The sequence below is a fragment of the Mandrillus leucophaeus genome, unplaced genomic scaffold, assembly GCF_000951045.1.
Source record: "Mandrillus leucophaeus isolate KB7577 unplaced genomic scaffold, Mleu.le_1.0 Scaffold1370, whole genome shotgun sequence".
NCBI classification, from domain to species: domain Eukaryota; kingdom Metazoa; phylum Chordata; class Mammalia; order Primates; family Cercopithecidae; genus Mandrillus; species Mandrillus leucophaeus.
The window spans coordinates 241,798-262,482 of record NW_012101333.1 but is presented as its reverse complement, the minus strand read 5'-3'; the positions used below and the strand labels follow the sequence as shown (position 1 = coordinate 262,482).

The 20,685-nt window shown below is 43.5% G+C and overlaps 1 protein-coding gene across 1 annotated transcript in view; it reads right to left on the bottom strand.

Annotated features, from left to right (window-relative positions):
- Window positions 1–19,910, bottom strand: part of LOC105534648 (unconventional myosin-Ih) — a gene marked incomplete at its 3' end in the record, with an annotated part of 55,902 nt that extends 35,992 nt beyond the window's left edge. Inside the window, exons 1-8 of the mRNA XM_011973421.1 lie at window positions 19,779–19,910; window positions 15,099–15,214; window positions 11,742–11,940; window positions 10,528–10,608; window positions 7,052–7,231; window positions 4,054–4,152; window positions 1,790–1,903; window positions 985–1,056 (exon numbers count right to left, since the gene is read on the bottom strand). Of these exons, the coding sequence (XP_011828811.1) occupies window positions 985–1,056; window positions 1,790–1,903; window positions 4,054–4,152; window positions 7,052–7,231; window positions 10,528–10,608; window positions 11,742–11,940; window positions 15,099–15,214; window positions 19,779–19,904 (987 nt within the window). The remainder of the gene's footprint in view (window positions 1–984; window positions 1,057–1,789; window positions 1,904–4,053; window positions 4,153–7,051; window positions 7,232–10,527; window positions 10,609–11,741; window positions 11,941–15,098; window positions 15,215–19,778) is intronic.
- Window positions 19,911–20,685: the final 775 nt, after the last annotated feature.

Here is a 20,685-nt window from a genome sequence, read left to right as displayed (position 1 = left end):
TAGTAGAGACGGGGTTTCACTGTGTTAGCCAGGATGGTCTCGATCTCCTGACCTTGTGATCCGCCTGCCTTGGCCTCCCAAAGTGCTGGGATTACAGGTCTTTTTTTCTTAACAACAACAACAACAACAACAACAAATAAATAAAGGGACAGGATCTCTCTCTGCTGCCCAGCCTGGAATGCAGTAGCTGGGACTACAGGTGTCCACCACCATGCCCCGATTTTTTTTGTTTGTTTGTTTGTAGAAATGAGGTCTAGCCATGTTGCCCAGGCTGATCTCAAATTCCTGGGCTCAAGCAATCCTCCCACTGCAGCCTCCCAAAGTGATTACAGGTATAAGCCACCACACACAGTCTTGAACTAGTGTTTAATGATGACTGGCAAAGCATACATGCTGGGAAGATGCTACTCTTGCCTTTGGTTCATACGATGGCTCTTTCTTGAGTGCCCATGTGTGCCAGGCACTGTGCTGGGCTGCCAAGATACAGCTGTAACCCAGACACGCAGTCCTGACCTTCATGGGCTCACAGTTCATTTGGGGGTAGGGAGGGAGGGAGAGACATTCAAAGAATCACACAGTCATGTTGAAAGTGCTACAAGGAGATGCAAATGGTGCTTTGAGGTAGAGGTGGGAGGATCAGAGAAGGCTCCTTGAGGAAGTGACCCCCAGGAAATGAAAGACGAAGAGGAGTTAACTAGATGAAGCATCGGGAACAGTGTTCCAGCAGAAGGAACAGCAGGTGCAAAGACTCCTGTGGAGGGAGGACATAGGGAGTATGAGGCATGGCTTGCTAGCATTGGTGTGGCGGTGGTGATGGTGATGGGGGAGGATGAGGCAGGAGACCCCACAGGAGCTGGACCACGCAGGGCCTGGTGAACTAGGATCAAAGGTTTGGCCTCCCCTGAGGCCACTACCCTGCTGCTATTGGAGGGAGGCAGCAGCAGCAGGGAGGGCCGGCACATTTCCACCTAGAGCCATTTTTACCTCCTCAGTTTTGGCTTCAATTTTTCTGTGGGTGAGAGCTTCCAGAAGGTCTGCTGGGTGGACTCCCAGGAGCTGCATATAAAAGAAATCCAAAGTGCTATTCAGTGACGCAGTTTTACTTGCTTTTTATTATTTTTTTAGAGACAAGGTATGGCTCCGTTGCCAGGTAGGAATGTGGTGGCACAATCATAGCTCACTGTAACTTTTTTTGAGACAGGGTCTCACTCTGTCACCCACGCTGGAGTGCAGTGGCACGATCTCTGCTCACTGCAACCTCTGCCTACCAGGCTGAAGTGATCCTCCCACCTCAGCCTCCTTAGTAGCTGGGACTTCAGGTGTGTGCCACCATTCACAGCTAATTTCTTTTTTTTTTAGAGATAGGGTCTCACTACATTGCCCAGGCTGGAGTGCAGTGGGCATGATCATGGCTCACCGCAGCCTTGAATTTCTGGCCTCAAGTGATCCTCCTGCCTTGGCTCCCCAAAGCGCTGGGATCACAGGCATGAGCCATTGTGCCCGGCCTACTCACTAACTTATAAAGAGTTCATGGAGTATCCAGGCCCAGGGTTATCTGCCCAGAATGATCACTGTGCTTTAGTACAAAACAGACCACAATAGCTCCCTCAACCAACTGGCTTTTACTCCCGCCCTCTCCTTCAAACCCCCACTCTTTAAACCTCCTAACCAGTATCAGCCACAAGAGCATGGCACCAGACATTTGGGCCTAACTGTGGGCACCCAGTGGCCTTGCTCTCCTCTCCCACCCCTCCCCCTCCCTCTGTCCTCTCCGAAACAGTAACATCACCTTGGCTATCCACTTGATCTCGTGGGTGTCTGGGATAGTGGCACAGCCTTGGTCGTCTTCTTCAAAACCAATGTTCCCCAGGTGTAAGACACTGGCAATAATTCCAAAGAGATTCTGGGAACATGGGAAGTGTTCAGAGACAGGAGATCAGGACAGGGAAACAGAACGGTGGCTACCTAATTGATTCACGTAGTGGAGACACCCAAAGGAAAAATGCCCCCGTCCCAATTCCACACCTGAGCTCACAGAACCAAGCCCTCCCCCTTCCCCAGAAACCGGCCCTGTTATTCACTTTGGGTGCTAAGGGAAGAGTGAAACAGCCTTACTCAATGTCCAGCATGAAACACTTTATTTCCATATAACAACCACAAATACGTACATGAATTTTTCATAAAATAAACTACTTGTATAAAATATTTTATGACCAGGCGCGGTGGCTCACGCCTGTAATCCCAGCACTTTGGGAGGCCGAGGCGGGCGGATCACAAGGTCAAGAGATCGAGACCAGCTGGCCAACATGGTGAAACCCTGTCTCTACTAAAAATAAAAAATTAGCTGGGCGTGGTGGCGAGTGCCTGTAGTCTCAGCTACTCGGGAGGCTGAGGCAAGAGAATTGCTTGAATCTGGGAGGCGGAGGTTGCAGTGAGCTGAGACAGCGCCTTTGCACTCCAGCCTGGCGACAGAGCAAGACTCCGTCTCAAAAGAGGAAAAAAAAAAATTTATACAATACTGTCTAAAATAAACCTCACTAATGAACCCATTTTTCAAATAACATTATCTATCTATCCATCCATCCATCCATCTATCCTTTTTTTTTTTTTTTTTTTTTTTGAGACAGAGTCTCCCTCTGTTGCCCAGTCTGGAGTGCAGTGACGCAATCTCTGCTCACTGCAAGCTCCACCTCCCAGGTTCAGGCTGTTCTCCTGCCTCAGCCTCCCAAGTAGCTGGGACCACACGCGCCCGCCACCACACTCAGCTAATTTTGTGTATTTTTAGTAGAGACAGGGTTTCATCGTGTTATCCACGACGGTCTTAATCTCCTGATCTTGTGATCCGCCTGTCTTGGCCTCCCAAAGTGCTGGGATTACGGGCGTGAGCCACCGCACCTGGCCCATCTATCCTTTTTTTTTTAAGAGACAGGGTCTTGCTCTGTCACCCAGGCTGGAATGCAATGGTGCCATCATAGCTCACTACAGTCTCAACCTCCTAGGCTCAAGCAATCCTCCCATCTCAGCCTCCTAAGTGGCTGGGACTACAGGCATGCCTCACCATGCCTGGCTAATTTTTAAAATTTTTTTGTAGAGGCAGGGTCTATGTTCCCCAGGCTAGTCTCAAACTCCTAGCTAGCCTCAGGTGATTTCACCACCTCAGCATCCCAAAGCATCAGGATTACAGGTGTGGGCCACTGCACCTGGCCTCAAATATAGAGGTTTTTAAATTACATCCTGGTCCTTGAAAGACTGAGAGTTTAACAATCAAAAAAAAAAAAAAAAAAAAAAAGACAAAAAGATGTAAAAACAAAGTATTTATAAATTCTACCATTTGTTCCAGTTTGTGCCAAAATAGAAACCTCAATGAATGAGAGTCTTGTAATTCTATGGCATCTAAATTGTTGAGACTGGACTTACTTTACGGGAGAAAAAACCCGACTCCTCCTCATTGCACACAATATTAGGAAAACTTAGGGTTGCCAGATAAAAGAATCCACAGTTAATATTTGAATTTCAAACTTATATTTTTTTTAGTATAAGTTTGTCCACATGCAATAATTGGAACATGATCATACTAAAAAATTATTCACTGTTCATCTGAAATTCATATGTAACAAGGCATCCTGTATTTTTGCTTTTGTTTTTGTGTTTTTGAGATGCAGTCTCACTCATGTCGCCCAGGCTGGAGTGCAGTGGCACGATCTCGGCTCACTGCAACCTCCGCCTCCCAGATTTAAGCGATTTTCCCACCTCAGCCTCTAGAGTAGCTGGGATTACAGGCGCCCGCCACCACGCCCAGCTAATTTTTGTACTTTTTTAGTAGAGACAGGGTTTCACCATGTTGGACAGGCTGGTCTCAAACTCCTGACCTCAAATGATCCGCCTGCTTTGGCCTCCCAAAATGCTGGAATTACAGGTGTGAGCCATCGCACCTAGCTGCATCCTGTATTTTTATTTGTTGAATCTGGCCACTGTATTATGCAAACACCAAGAAATCAGGAATGTTTCCTCAGTCCCAGAGGAAACTATCATTTCTGCTGCAAGAGCACATACCTCGAGGTCAGCTTCAGTAAAATCAATGACAGAAAAGGCATTGGAAACAGTTTTCCAGTCATTCTTATCATTAATGGATGACTCTTTGGCACAATGACCCTGTTGACAAAAAGTTTGAGTTACTTAATGTCATTTTTATCAGGGCAATTAGCATGTCTATTCCTCTCTGAAGATGCAAAAGCTAGTCCTATAATGTACTGAATTGCAAATAAAAAATAGATTTTTCTCTAATTGTCTAGCATGTAATGATCTGACAACTGTTGCTTTTTTCCCCAAATTTATTTGGAATTTTATTTAAAAATCTCTGTTCTGGGAAAACATTCCAAGTTACATGTAAGTGGTATATCTTTTTGTACGTGCTTTTAAACATAGTTTTCTTATCATTTTTGCTAAATGAATTGAAGCCGTTTGTCTCAGGAAATATCTGCTGAAATATGCAGTGATATTACAGTGCTTGAAAGCAGAAACTCTTGACTCACTTAGAGATCGCCAGCAAAAATGTCACTGCAGGACCAGATGAAAGAAGGCTTTCCCGCAAGGAAATAAAAGGCTGGCATTTAGAGCAACAGAGGTTTTGTGAAAATCATCACAAGCAGAGATTTTCCCCATGAACTCCAGAGGTTGTCTTTTAAATAACAGACTGATTTAAAGAGAAAACGTTCTACGAAAATGTTTTTTATTATTTTGCTTTTGTGGTACAGGGTGTTCCCAGTTTCCTAATTATCTGAAGATCTGTTTTCTTAAAAGATTTCTTCATTGCATGGGGGAAATCAGATGTGTCATACCATGAAAATATTTCTTAGTGAAGTGGCCGATATAAAATTGGCAACCTCACAAACCTTCCCAGCACAACCAGCAACATCTGCTCCTGCCCCCGAAGGGATGGGCCTGTGCAAATCAGTCCCTCTCCAAAACCTGTTGGTTTGGAAGCAGTGCAAATATACTGCCAAGTGAAACCATAAAGTTTACCGAAGTTATGACAGATCATGAAATTGGTTTTAAATAATAGTGGCAAATTGCTAGACCCATTTCCAAAGCCCCTGACGTATATGGATCTAGTTGAATTAATGTGGCCAGAAAAAAATCTACAAGAATAAAGGCATGATATATTCTAAAAGGGAATTATTTATTAAAGGGTTAGAGAAGCCCTTGGGAAAATGGATGAAGCCCTCAAATATTTTTATAAATTGACCCTTTCTGATCATGCTATGGGAATACAAACATGATGTGACATACAGCTTTGTCTGGAAAATTAAACCCTCCAAAAAGAAAAAAAAAATCATGTTTGATGTCTTCTTTGTTTTAGTAATTAGTTCAGAGTTTGATTAGTAAAAAATTAGATTATGAGATTCTTTCATTATTTAGCTTCATTTTTCATTTCTATTTTTAAAACACATTTAGAGACGGGGTCTTGCTACATTGCCCAGGCTGGTCTTAAACTCCTGAACTCAAGCCATCCTCCCACCTTGGCTTCCAAAAGTGCTGGGATTACAGGCCTGAGCCATCATGCCCCAGCTTGTCTTCATTTTTGAAAGTAAACTTTTGTCAAGCCTTCTTTTCTTCCACGATTTCTAGGAAGTATTGATCCTCATTTTGTGAGATTCATTTTATAAAACCTCGTTTTCTCTCTTAAATGATGCCTTCATCTACATTCTACAAGGTGGCCTCCATTCAAAACCAGGCCAAGTGAGAAGAGAAAAATCAAAAAATGTTGGGACAAAAAAGGTGTTAATGACACCAAATACCGAGAAGTGCCATACAATCTGGGTATTCTAGAACGCTAGTGCAGGCTGCAGAAAAACAAATATTGCAAGGTTATCTTCTGACAGTCAATTCTGTAACACTAGACCCTAGGCTTGCTTATAGAAATGGCCTGAACTGTACAGTGTGTTCATTTGGCAGCAAACGTTTGTCAAGATGGAAGGCAGGAGCATGAAAAAAGTTTTTTTTTTTTTTTGAGACAGAGTTTCGCTCTTTTTTGCCCAGGCTGGAGTGCAGTGGCGCGATCTCAGCTCACCTCAACCTCCGCCTCCCGGGTTCAAGCGATTCTCGTGCCTCAGCCTCCCGAGTAGCTGGGATTACAGGCATGTGCCACCATGCCTGGCTAATTTTGTATTTTTAGTAGAGACGGGGTTTCTCCATGTTGGTCAGGCTGGTCTTGAACTGCCGACCTCAGGTGATCCACCCTTCTCGGCCTCCCAAAGTGCTGGGATTACAGGCGTGAGCCACCGCGCCCGGCCAAAAAAGATCTTTTCAAAAGTAGTTTACAGTGGCTCACGCCTGTAAACGCAGCACTTTGGGAGGCCAAGATGGGCAGATCTCTGGAGCTCAGGAGTTTGAGACCAGCCTGGACAACATGGAGAAACCCTGTCTCTACAAAAACTACAAAAATTAATGAGGCATGGTACCTCGAGCCTGTAGTCCCAGCTACTTTGAAGGCTGAGATGGGAGGAGTCCTTGAGCCCAGGAGGTCAAGGCTACAATGAGCCATTATATTATGCTACTGCACTTTAGCCTGGAGGACAGAGCGAGACCCCGTCCCAAAAACAGGAAGAAAAAAAAAAAAAAGTAGTTTGAAAGCAGAATGAGATAGCATAGGTTTTAGATATAGTTGGACGGTGAGTTTCTATCACACTCAGATCAGCGCTCCTCACTTTGACTGTACACCAGGTCCTACCCCAGACCAGTGAAATCTGAATCTCTGGAGGGTATGGCCCAGGCATTTGTGTTTTTAAAGGGTTCTTCAGGTGATTCTAGTTTCAGCCAGGGATGAGAACCACTTGCCTAGACATTGGTTACTTTACCAAGGTGATACAGCTGCCAGGCACAAGAGGAGATGGGTTAGATTACTTGTGATATATACATATATCAAGAAATTAGCCAATAGGACACATAGCACAATGGTAATAGAACGTTTCAAACATCCTACAGCAGCCCGTATAAACACCTCTGATCCCCTCGTCCAGAGTCACCAAAGCCAGGTGCTGGTCCTTCCCACCTGTGAGAGGTATTTATACAGCTGGGGGTCTCGCTCCAGTCCCAGGAAAGCCAGGCGCTCCTCCTCACCACCTGCCAGCAGCTGGTAGAAGATGTGGAAATTCCGCTCGCCTTGGTTTTGGTAGACAACTCGGGACTTCTCTATCAAGTAACTGATGATATGCCCACCTACAGGGATGCCCTTCAAAACAGAACAAAAAATGCAGCAGTGACAACAAAAATCTCTTCCTGGCACCTCCTGATGGCTTGAAGTTCTGAGTTGGAATGAAGTCTAATCTATCAATCTTCTTCTTTTTTTGGACCTATCAATCTTCTATCATTAGTATTTCCTGGGTTCTGTTTACAAAGATTTTTGCTTACCCCAAGAAACTATCATGAAGATAGTTTCTATGTCTTTTTCTAGAAGCTTGATTGTTTAGGATAATGATCCATCACTATTGAATTTTTGTATATGGAGAGGGGGAGTGGTCAAAGGTCTTTTTATTCATGTTGATATCCAGTTGATCTGTGCCATTTATTAGAAAGATGATCTTGTCTCTACTGAATCATAGTGATGCTTCTGTTGTAAGTCAGCTGACTGTATGTGTGGACTCGATCTTCTCTGGACTTTATTCTGATCTATTGTCCTCTTTATCTATCCTTGTGTGAATATCACACTGTCTTAATATTTTCAATAATATAACCAATAAAAGATTTTTATTCCAGAATATATAGAGATTCTTGCAAATCAATAGGAAAGAACCAACAACCCAATTAAAAATGGGCAAAAGACTTGAATGAAAAAGAAAGCCTTTAAGTGGCCAAGAAGCAAAATTTCATTACTTACCAGGGAGATACAAACTTAAATCACAGTGAAAAACCACTATATCCCACCAGAATTTCTCAAAAGGATGAACAATATAAATGTTGGCAAGGGTATGGAGCAACCGGAACCATCATTAATTATCCTAACACTGCTTTGCTGGTAAGAACCCCATGATTCTACTTCTTTAATCCAATATAAATCTACTAAAGGGCATGTGCACGGATGTTCAAACTGCTATATGTCACAGTCCCAAATTGCAAACAGCCCAAATGTCCAACAAAAGGAGAACAGATAAGTTGTGACATAGTCATATAATCAAAAAATGAACAACTGCTACATGCAAGGACATGGATGAATCTGACAGATACGTTGACTGAAAGAAGTCAGGCACAAAATAGAACATACTGTGTAATTTCATTCATATGCACTTCAATGACCAGTGAAATGAACCAATGATCACAGAGGTCAGAACAGTGGGCAGTGGGAAGGGGGAGTCTGTTGGGGAAGAGCAGGAAAAGCTTTCAGATGTTAGAATTTTTTTTTTTTAATTTTTATTTTAAGAGATAGGGTCTTGCTCTGTTGCCCACGCTGGAGTGCTGTGGCCTGATCGTGGCTCATTATAACCTCAAATGCCTGGGCTCAAGCAATTCTCCCGCCTCAGCCTCCCAAGTAACTGGGACTATAAGCGTGCACCACTATGCCTTGCTATTTTATTTTTGTTTTTTGTAAAGACGGGGTCTCACTATGTTCCCCAGGCTGGTCTTGAACTCCTGGGCTCAAGCAATCCTCCCACCTCGACCTCCCAAAATGCTGGTATTACAGGTGTGAGTCAGCACTGCCTGGCCTCCAGATGCTATCATTTTTTTTTTTTTTTTTTTGAGACAGAGTCTTACTCTCTTGCTCAGGCTGGAGTGCAGTGGTGTAATCTGGGCTCACTGCAACCTCTGCCTCCCAAGTTCAAGCGATTCTCATGCCTCAGCCTCCCAAGTAACTGGGACTACAGGTGTGCACCACCACACCTGGGTAATTTTTGTATTTTTATTAGAGACAGGGTTTCACCATGTTGGCCAGGCTTGTCTCGAACTCCTGACCTCAGGTGATCCGCCCACCTCGGCCTCCCAAAGTGCTGGGATTACAGGAGCGAGCCACCAAGCCCGGCCCAGATGCTAGACATTTTTATGTCTTGGTCTGGGTGGTGGTTACAGAGGTGGATACATATGTAAAAATTCACTGGGCTGTCCCCATGTTTTACAGCCTTTTCAGTATATGTGTTGAACTTCCAAAAAGGTTTTCAAATACGCATGGCTATTAAATTTCTTTCCAAATCCACTCCGCCTGAGGCCCACTTCCCAGCCTCTGGGACATCCTTGAGCCAGTTTGTCCTCATCATTGAGCTCCATGCTCATACAGCTGCTGTTCTCCCATGTGTCATTTTACCACTTGGAATGATGAGCCCTTGAGAATTTTGCCTTCCTTTCCTGCTTGCCTTAGCTCCACTTAAATTCTGTGTCTAACACAGCCATGCTCATTCACTTATGCATTGTCCGTGGCTGCTTTCATGCTGCAAGAGTGGACTTGGGTCATTTCGACTGCATGGCTGAATGGCTCACAAAGCCTAAAATATTTACTATCTGGCTGTATCCGAAAAAGAGTGCTGGCCCCTGCCAGGTAAGCAGGCATGCCTAAACAATATATTGTTTACTTGTGTCTTTTTTTTTTTTGAGATGAAGTTTCACTCTTGTTGCCCGGGCTGGAGTGCAGTGGTGCCATCTTGGCTGTCTGAAACCTCCACCTCCCAGGTTCAAGCAATTCTCCTGCCTCAGCCTTCCGAGTAGCTGGGATTACAGGAGCACACCACCACGCCCGGCTAATTTTTTTGTATTTTTTTTTTTAAGAGATGGGGTTTCACCATGTTGGCCAGGCTGGTCTTGAACTCCTGACCTCAGGTAATCCACCTGCCTTGGCCTCCCAAACTGCTGGGATTACAGGCATGAGCCACTGTGTCCGGTCCTTGTGATTTATTTTTAAGCTTAATGAAAAAAAATGATATCACGCTGGCATACAGTATGTTCCCAAGACCCATCCATGTGAGGTGTAGCTGTGGTTCATTTGCTCTCTGCAGTGTAATGCCTGATGGTGTGAACACACCACAATGTAGTCATTCTCCTGTTGATGGACATTTCAGTTCTCTCCAGATGCGTTGGTGCTGTTCAGGCTACTTACTTGCCCATCATGATGAGCAGTTCTGTTACGGACACGCTTATGCATCTGATATCTCTGAGATATCTCTGAGAGCGGGATGGTTGCACCTTAGATTATGTTTTTTCAGCTTCCTAAGATAACATCATAACTCTGGTACACCCCATTATTTTCCAATAATTTCCCAATATATTACACCCCACGAGCAATGTGTAAGAATTCCTTATGATCCATATCTTCATCAACACCTCATATATATTAGACTTTTTAGTTTTTGCCCATCCAGATGGTATAAAATGTTATCTCATTGTGGTCTTTATTTGCATTTCCTAAAACTAGCACTAACCCTGGATTTTTTTTTAAAACTGCTTGAGCCAATAAATGTCATTCTCCCCTTAAGGGGCCTTGGCTTGGGTTCCGTCACTGGCAAAATAAGGGGTCCCCATGAACCAGTAATAGGAGCTTCAGTGTACCTGAAAATCAAATTGTATATCCATGTATTTCCCAAATCTGCTGGAGTTGTCATTCCGGAGCGTTCTGGCATTTCCAAAAGCCTTGGAATACAAAGTGTCATTCACTGTCATTTAAGCTCACCATGCATGTCAAATTCCTGATCCCAAATAATATGCTTAGTATGAAAACGGAGGAGAGAGGGTAGGAGGAGCCAGGGAGGAAAGGCATGCATTATTTTCTAAGAAGGGATCACTAACTACAGAGAATTTAATGCCAAACACTAGATTTGGACCCGGGGAGAAGAGGGGAACAATATCTTCTTCCTATAATCCAATCTAGGAATATATTGGAAATGGTCTCAGGAGGGGTACATAGAACCCTAGCCCCATGCTGTTCTAGAAGGTATGGTTGACAGTCCCCATCACCAGACCCCTTTTTATATCACGTTGTTCTGCTCAAAGGGTCCACTGGGAAAATTCCTTCTACTATAAACATCTTCATTTATAGAAAGGGCCACAAAAACAAGGGAGAAAATGACTTGTTCAGGATCAGCCAGCAAGTCGGTGAATTGCAACAATGTAAGTAATCATAACCAAAATAATTTTAACTCAATAATAAGAAAACTATTAATAAATAATACAGTATTTTTGGTGCTTCCTAATTCTGCTGTGTGCTTTTTGTGCACCTGTTTCACTCAATCCTCAAAACTTCTTAGGCTGGGTGCGGTGGCTCACGCCTGTAATTCTAGCACTTTGGGAGGCTGATGCAGGCAGGTGGATCACCTGAGGTCAGGAGTTTGAGACCAGCCTGGCCAACATGGCAAAACCCCGTCTCTACTAAAAATACAAAAATTAGCTGGGAATGATGGCACATGCCTGTAGTACCAGCTACTTGGGAAGCTGAAGCAGGAGAATCGCTTAAACCGAGGAGGTGGAGGTTTCTGTGACACTGTACTCCAGCCTGGGTGACAGAGAGAGACTCTGTCTAAAAAAACAAACAAACAAACAAAAAACAACAAAAAAACCCCCGAATGTCTTAAAAGGTAGGTACTATAAGCAGACCCATTCAACAAATGGGGAAATGGCTTAGTTCCAGGTCACACCCTTAACTGTGACACTATCTGTGTGACCCTTAACAGTGACCTGCCCATTTTAACTGACCTGCCCAGACAGGATTTGTCTCACTTAGTGACCTCCCTGGGACTCCCTTCGATTGGTCCCCAGAGACCGCTTACCTCCAGCACTGGGTTGGAGAGCAGCAGTCTGTCACGGGCTATTTGTAGTGACTGGGTCATTGGGCAGGTCACTGCAAAATACTGGAGAATTTTCTTGGAGGCCTCTGTTTTCCCTGCCCCACTCTCTCCAGAAATGAGGATGAAATGGTTATTTAGTTCAGAGCACATCATTCGGTAAGCGTTGTCGGCTATAGCGTAGCTGGAGGAGGAGTGAGACAGAAACAAATTGGTTTTCATGGTACTTCCCTTGACTCTGACACCCACCAAAGAAGCAAAATGAGGTGCTCCATCTCCAGGAAGCCACATCCAGACTGTAGTACAAGGACAATGAGCTCAAACACATGTCAAGCCCTTTCCATAGGAGGGGCACAGTGGTTCATGCTTGTAACCCCAGCACTCCGGGAAGCTGAGGCGGGTGGATCATTTGAGGTCAGGAGTTCGAGATCAGCCTGGCCAACATGATGAAACCCTATCTGTACTAAAAAAAGATACAAAAATTAGCCAGGTATGGTGGTGCACGCTTGTAATCCCAGCTACTTGGGAGGCTGAGGCAGGAGAATTACTTGAACCCGGGAGGCAGAGGTTGCAGTGAGCCGAGATGGCGCCATTGTACTCCAGCCTGGGCAACAGAGCACGACTCTGTCTCAAAAACAAAAACAAAAACAAAAACAAAAACAAACAAAAAAAAACCAAACCCAAACCCAAAAAACAAAAAAACAAAAAACTCCCTACCAGGACCCACTGACTGATCAAATATAAAGTGTACTAGATATCAAAACTCAAATAGTAGAAGAGTTAAAAGAAAAATTTAAGCAGTAATGAATTTTTTTTTTGGATGGAGTCTTGCTCTGTCGCCCAGGCCAGAGTGCAATGGCGCGATCTGGGCTCATTGCAACCTCTGCCTCCCAAGTTCAAGCGATTCTCATGCCTCAGCCTCCTGAGTAGCTGGAATTATAGGTGCACACCACCACGCCTGGCTAATTTTTGTATTTTTAGTAGAGACGGGGTTTCACCATGTTGGTCAGGTTGGTCTGGAACTCCTGACCTCATGATCCACCTGCCTCAGCCTCCCAAAGTGCTGGGATTACAGGCGTGAGCCACCGCACCTGGCCTGAAAATATTTTTGGAAATTCACCAAATTTACGTTTTTAATCCATCAACATGTTTTATAAGAATAAGCCAGCTATAACTTACATCTCCAAGAGATGTTCTTTTAACTGTAGGTAAAAATAACAATCTTGTCTAAATATTAAATAATCCAATTCAATAAACAGAATAAGATCTCATATATTTTTTCCCTCAAAACCTAGAATACTAAGAATGGAGTAGCAGGAAACCAAAGAGATTAACAAACTTCAGTGATATCTTTAGGACAAGAGGTAAAACTATGAGAAGCACTTTATCTTCAAGACCAGACACCAAAGCATGAAGGTGTCCCAGGAATAGAACCTGAATATGAGGCAGAGTTGCAAAGCCATTTTGGCTTTTAATCCATGGTGGTGGCTGGGCATGGTGGCTCACACCTGTAATCCCAGCACTTTGGGAGGCTGAGACGGGCAGATCGCTTGAGCCCAGGAGTTCGAGACCAGCCTGGGCAACACACTGAGACCCTGTCTCTACAAAAAATACAAAAATTAGCCAGGGTGGTGGTGTGTGCCTGTAGTCCTGGCTACTTAGGAGGCTGAGGTTGGAGGATCACCTGAGTTGTGGGAGGTGGAGGCTGCAGTGATCCATTATTGTGTCACCGCTCTCCAGTCTGGATGACAAAGCAAGACCCTGTCTCAACATATATATGGCAGTGATGCAGAAAGGCTTATGAGTGGAATAGTTCATGCCTGTAATCCCAGCACTTTGGGAGGCCGAGGCGGGTGGATCATGAGCTCAGGAGATCGAGACCATCCTGGCCAACACAGCGAAACCCCATCTCTACTAAAAATACAAAAAAAAAAAAACATTAGCCGGGCATGGTGGTGGGCGCCTGTAGTCCCAGCTACTCAGGAGGCTGAGGCAGGAGAATGGCATGAACCCAGGAGGTGGAGCTTGCAGTGAGCCAAAATAGCACCACTGCACTCCTGCCTGGGCAACAGAGCAAGACTCTGTCTCAAAAAGAAAAAAAAAGAAAAGAAAGTGGAATAGCTGAGTCACCAAGACAACAGAGGCAGAATCCAAATATTAGCCTAGAAGTCAAGAGGGAGAAAAACTAGAAAATTCAGCAAAGCCTGGGCAAGAAAAAATTGCTCATCTTTCCTTTCTCTTGGTAGTTGTTGTTTTGAATGTTAAATAACTATTAGAAAATTTGGCCAATTAGGCGTAGTGACAAACAAACAGCATTATTTAGCAGATAATATGGGTTATACATTATTTTCAAATACAATGGAAATTATTTAAAATGGTAAGGTTTTAAGACTTAAAAATGTCCTCAACTTTGTGAAAACTGATATCAAAGTGGTTATATTTTCTAGCCTCTGTGAAATGGCTCTAGAAACTCTGAATTAATGTGTAACTAATCAGTAAACTCTAACTACACGTATATTTTTATTTCAGTCCCTTTTAATTAGCTTCCAAATCAAATGAGAAATCTAAACAGATTGTTTTTACAGAGTCAGTTACATGTTAAGAAGGAAAATAGTGTTTGGAGACAAGAGATCTGAGGTCAGGTGAATAATTCTACCCTGTCAGCTTATAGTGTTACATATAAACAAATTCTGGCCATACTGCAGGCGAGTATGTATTTTCAAAAATTTGCATAAAACAGAAAATGTTATGTACTAAAAATATAATCACCCTCTACAAATTATTATTACCATAGGTTATACATAGGGGAGAGGAATGAAGAAATTTGCACCTCTTAAGCTTCCACAGCCCTGGTTAAGTTTCTACCAAGGAGCAGTCTTCTTAGGCACCAGTGGACGGCACTATAGCAACCCTCTTCCCGGAGAAGACGTCTCTCCAGCCACACTCTTAAATTTCTCAGCAGTTACACAAAGGTTCCACCTTTTTTCATATTTAAGCTGAGATTCCATAAAGACCTTCTAAAGTTTTCTACTGCTTTGAAGACTTACGTTACAAGAAGGCAAGGGCTTAAATGAGGTACAGAACCTAATAAACATGCATCAAGGATTTAGATCAATGGATGGATGTATTGATGGATAGGTAGGTAGGTGGATGGATAGGTGAATGAATGGATGGATAGGTGGATGGATGGATATGTGGATGGATAGGAGGATGAACAGATGGGTGGGTGGATGGATGGATGGATGGATGGATGGACGGACAGATGCATGGTGAGAAGGAAGGAGAGAGAGGAAGGGGAAAAAGAAAAATCCTTCTAGTGATGATCCTGTGGATGCTACTCACACATGTGGCGGCAGTTCAAAGAAATTGACCCCTTGATAAAGTTCCATCTGGCTCACAGTGTAGATTCCGAGCTCCTGGTATGGATTCACAGACACAAGGAGGGTGCCAATATATGTCTAGAGAAATAGACCAAAGCACAAGTGAGGAATTCTGGGGTGTAAAAGACTGTCACACATGATGACTCCCATGTATTCATTCTGCATGGAGGATTTAAAATGATAAATCAGGCGGGATCTCTGCTGGGAGCTTACATGGTGGGGGTGGGGGTATGAGGGAGACAGCAGACAAACAGCTGAGGAATAAAGACAGCTGCAGGAAGAGATCAGTATTAAGAAAGGTGTACATGGCTGGGTGCGGTGGCTCATGCCTGTAATCCCAGCACTTTGGGAGGCCGAGGTAGGCGGATCACAGGTGAGGAGATCAAGACCATCCTGGCTAACATGGTAAAACCCCATCTCTACTAAAAATACAAAAAATTAGCCGGGCATGATGGTGCACGCCTGTAGTCCCAGCTACTCAGGAGGCAGAGGCAGGAGAATCTCTTGAACCCAGGAGGTGGAGGTTGCAGTGAGCCGAGATCGCATCATTGCACTCCAGCCCGGGTGACAGAGCAAGACTCCGTCTCAAAAAATAAAAAATAAAAAAATAATAATAATAATAAAAAAAGAAAGGTATACACAGTGTAACGAGGGTATAAACAATGAAGGCAGGCCATATTAGCAGGCATGGGGAAGTCTTCTTCTTCTTTTTTTTTTTTTTTTTTTTTTTTTTGAGACAGAGTCTCACTTCGCTGCCCAGGCTGGGGTGCAGTGGCTCGATCTCAGCTCACTGCAACCTCTGCCTCCTGGGTTCAAGTGATTCTCCTCAGCCTCCCATAGCTGGGATTACAGGCATGCGCCACCACACCCAGCTAATTTTATATTTTTAGTAGAGATGGGGTTTCACCATGTTGGCCAGGCTGGTCTTGAACTCCTGACCTCAGGTGATCTGCCTGCCTTGGCCTCCCAAAGTGCTGGGATTACAGGTGTGAGCCACCACACCTTGCCGGGAAGACTTCTTTAAGGAGGTGACATCTGAGCAGAGCTTGAAGGATGAGGAGCCAGCCACGAACAAAGTAGGCAGGAAGGGCATTTCAGGCTGAAGAAATACATGTGGCAGGCTAGGGGCACGAGAGGCCATTGTGGTTGAAGTCTGAGTAAGGGCAGAACGGAGACTAGCAAGGGAGGATGTTGAAGATGGAGCAGGTTCAGATCATCCCGGCTCTGTGGGCTCGGATGGCAGAGATACCACCCTTCCCTACTGAAATGAAATACCTGCCCTACAAAGATTTCATGATGAAAATGCCAAAAGCAATTGCAACAAAAGCAAAAATTGACAAATGGGATCTAATTAAACTAAAGGGCTTCTGCACAGCAAAAGAAACTATCACCAGAGTGAAGAGGCAACCTACAGAATGGGAGAAAAGTTCTGCAACCTATTCATCTGACAAAGGTCTAATATCCGGTCTACAAGGAATTTAAACAAATTTACAAGAAAAAACAACCCCATTAAAAAGTGGGCACAGGAAATAAACAGACACTTCTCAAAGAGGAGACATACATGCAGCCAACAATCATATGAAAAAAAGCTCAACACCACTGATCATGAGAGAAATGCAAATCCAAACCACAATGAGATGTCATCTCATGCCAGTCAGAATGGCGATTATTAAAAAGTGAAAAAACAACAGATGCTGGCAAGGCAGTGGAGAAAAAGGAAGGCTTTTACACTGTTGGTGGAAGTGTAAATTAGTTCAACCACTGTGGAAAACAGTGTGGCGATTCCTCAAAGATCTAGAGGCAGAAATACCATTTGACCCAGCAATCCCAATACTGGGTATATACCCAAAGAAATATAAATCATGCTATTATAAAGATACATGTACATGTGTGTTCACTGCAGCACTATTCACAACAGCAAAGACATGGAATCAACCCAAATGCCCATCAATGATAGACTGGATAAAGAAAATAGAGTGCATATACATTATGGAATACTATGCAGCCATATAAGGGAACGAGATCATGTCCTTTGCTGGTACATGGAAGAAGCTAGAAGCCGTTATCCTCAGCAAACTAATGCAGGAACAGAAAACCAAACACTGCATGTTCTTGCTAATAAGTGGGAACTAAACGATGAGAACACATGGACACATTTGTGAGGCGGGGGGAACAACACACATTGGGGCTTATTGCAGGGGACAGAGAGCATCAGAAAGAATAGCTAATGCATGCTGGTCTTAATACCTAGGTGATGGGTTGATCAGCAAACCACCACAGCACACGTTTACCTATGTAACAAACCTGCACATCCTGCACATGTACCCCTGAAGTTAAAAGTTGAAGATACAAAAAAAGAGAAATACCTCCCTAAACCATTACGTGAATGGATCACTTTAAGAGGGGAGCACGTAACCTGATGCATGGTTCTTAAAGGTCTCTCTGGCACTGAGTGAAAGTAGGATGGGTGGGCCGGGCGTGGTGGCTCACGCCTGTAATCCCAGGACTCTGGGAGGCTGAGGAAGGTGGGTCACCCAAGGTCAGGAGTTTGAGACCAGCCTGGCCAACATGGTGAAACCCCATCTCTACTAAAAATACAAAAAAAATTAGCCGGGGGTGGTGGCAGGCGCCTCTAGTCTCAGCTACTGGGGAGGCTGAGGTAGAAGAATTGCTTGAACCCGGGTGGTGGAGGTTCCAGTGAGCCAAGATCGGGCTACTACACTCCAGCCTGGGCAACAGAGTGAGACTCCATATGAAGGAAAAAAAAAAAAGAAGGAAAGAAAAAAAAAAACCAGAACAAAACAAACAAACAAGAAAACAGGATGGGTATACCTACAAACCTTCTAAAATTGGGCAAAACACTCCTGCTACTGGCACTTATATTCCCAGATTTCAACATTAGACTCTACTCATATTCAGGTTTTTCAGGTACTTACTTATATTTGTAATATAACCACTAACATAAGACTTTTGAAATACAATTATGAATAAAGAGCTCCACACTCTTATATAGAAAAAAATTAATGTGCTCCTTGGAAAATACATCTGATATTCTCAGATTCTCAGTGTGTAGCTGTTTCAAATACAGGACGCACTAAATCTATATTAAGATTATGCTAAAATAGCTGGGTGTGGTGGTGTGTGCCTGTAATTCCAGCTACGTGGGAGGCTGAGGCAGGAGGAGTGCTTGAACCCAGGAGTTCAAGACTAGCCTGGGCAACTTAGCAAGATCCATCTCAAATTAAAAAAAAAAAAATAGATTACACACAAAATCATTCTAACTAATGTCTCCAATCTTCAGGACAAAAATCAAACATAGAATTGAAGCCGAGAATTTTCACTAAAACTCCATATTACTTCAATCAGTAGAAATTCAGGGTGGAAGACACAGTTTCTGAAATTTATCAGTTCAAATCAGAAACATTTAGCTTAATCACGATGATCCTATCATGCCATTTGTACTTCTCTGTACCATGTCATTTTTCCTTTTCCTGTATATAAAATTAGTTGTTTTTTTTTTTTTTCTATTTCTACAATTAAGGGTGAGCATTCTGAACGTTAGGCTGTAGGATATGTACTCTAAGAAACACCTTGTTTATTTCTTCTGGTAACCTTGGTTTCAATATATAGATTAAGCCACGGGCACCATTACAAACAAAATAGCTACAAGACAAATATTTTTAAACCGCTTCTGTCTAATTTACTCTTGGCAAAAGCTAATAAAATCTCAAAAAATTAAATAATTTTAATAACACCCATGACACACACAGGGACACTATGAAGTTTACCCTAGAGGAATTTACCTGAAAATTGACCACCAAATCAGAGCGTGGTGATAAATGGGAATTTAACAAAAACTGGTTTTTGAATAAAAACTAGATGTGACAAGATCAACCTGAGAAGAGTTTGGTAAGTGCTTCATTCTTGACCCTTGACCATTCATGGGGTATGCTGGACAGCTTTTAGTTTTGCCTGCTTGGTATCTCTGCCCCTTTCTCCCAGCAAAGTCCTTCGGGTAACCCTCTTCCCCAGCTCTCCGTATATACAGTCTAGGGCTCCGACTCCACCCCTCACCTCCAGGGGCGGGCCTGGTAAGAGCTTGGCCAATCAGAATAGTCTCCATTTCTAGCCATGGGATTGGTTCAGAGACAGGCACATGACCGAAAGTGGACCAATTAGAGCTGATCAACATCAGCTTGGGCCATTTACTAGAGCTTCTTCCCCAGAGGATGGGCTCGCTTCTCAGCGGCAACCCTAAGCTGATAAAATGACAGCCCGGATCTGAGGGCAACCATCTTGCTGCCATGCACCTGAGAAGGAAATGGATGCCTAAGAAAGCAGAGCAGAGATGGAGAAAGAGTCTCCAGACATCGTCTGAAACCCTAGATCTACTCCTGGGACCTACAGTTACAGACATGGACAGATTCCCTTTAGTGACTTAGGCTGGTGTAAGTTGGGTATCTGTCACGGGCAGCCATAAACGTCTTAGCACAAAGGATCGAAGTGCATCTAAGAGTGGCGCCTCAGTATCTCCCTTCTATGTCTAACCTAATAGAGTGATATTATTCACACTCATCAAAGTCGTGAAGGCAAGAAGGAAACAACCACTCTAAAAAAACAGCTGAGAAATGGATCACGTTACGTATATGAGGTTCTCGTTGAAACGCTTGCGGAGGTTGTCGACAAAGGCAGATTCGCTGGTATATGCGTCCAATAGCACAAAATCCTGAACCCCGACCTTGTCCCGGGCAGTCAGCGCCCCTTCCATGTGCAAACGGATGTGTTTCCTCCTCACGTCTTCTTTCTACGGGAAACAGAACATTCTTCAGCAGCTCGTCTATTTGGTAATATCTATTACACGTCTAATGCATGGAAATAACAAGATGCTAAACCCTGGGATAGTAGAGCCAGCATTAACTTATGCTGTCTTCACTTAGAGTTTACAATATGGTTGGGGATACGAGATCATAATCATAAAAAATAGAAATAGCAGCAGCTGACAGGAACCAAGTATTTACCATTAGGTACTATTCTAAACGCTTGACTTGTGCTGTTTCTTTTGATCTTCTTTCTGACCCTATGAAATACTATTATTATGCCCATTCTACAGATGAGGAAACTGAGGCATAGGAATGTCATAAGCCATGCCCAAAATCTGCCAAAAGACGAAGCCAGAAAATGAACCTAGACAACATACCCAGACTTGCTTTCCTGACAACCATGTACTCACTACATGTTTTTTTAAATTGTTTCCTTTATGTTGATCAGTCAAGCTTGAATTTTTTAAAAAATTAATTTTTCTTTATTTCAATAAATGTTAATCATATAAACTCACTTTGTAATTCCCACATGAGTGATGAGGAGTTTGGGCCAGAAAGGGAAATTCTTGCTACAGAGGAGTATTTAAGGAAGGATAAACTTGGAGTGTTCCTCTCCAAGGATGGGCTTCAGACGTCACTGGAGAAGGTGTGGCTACAGCCCATTGGATGGCAAAGAATCTCACCAGGATACCAGGGCCGGAGCTGGTTTGGTCACTGGGCAGGCACCAG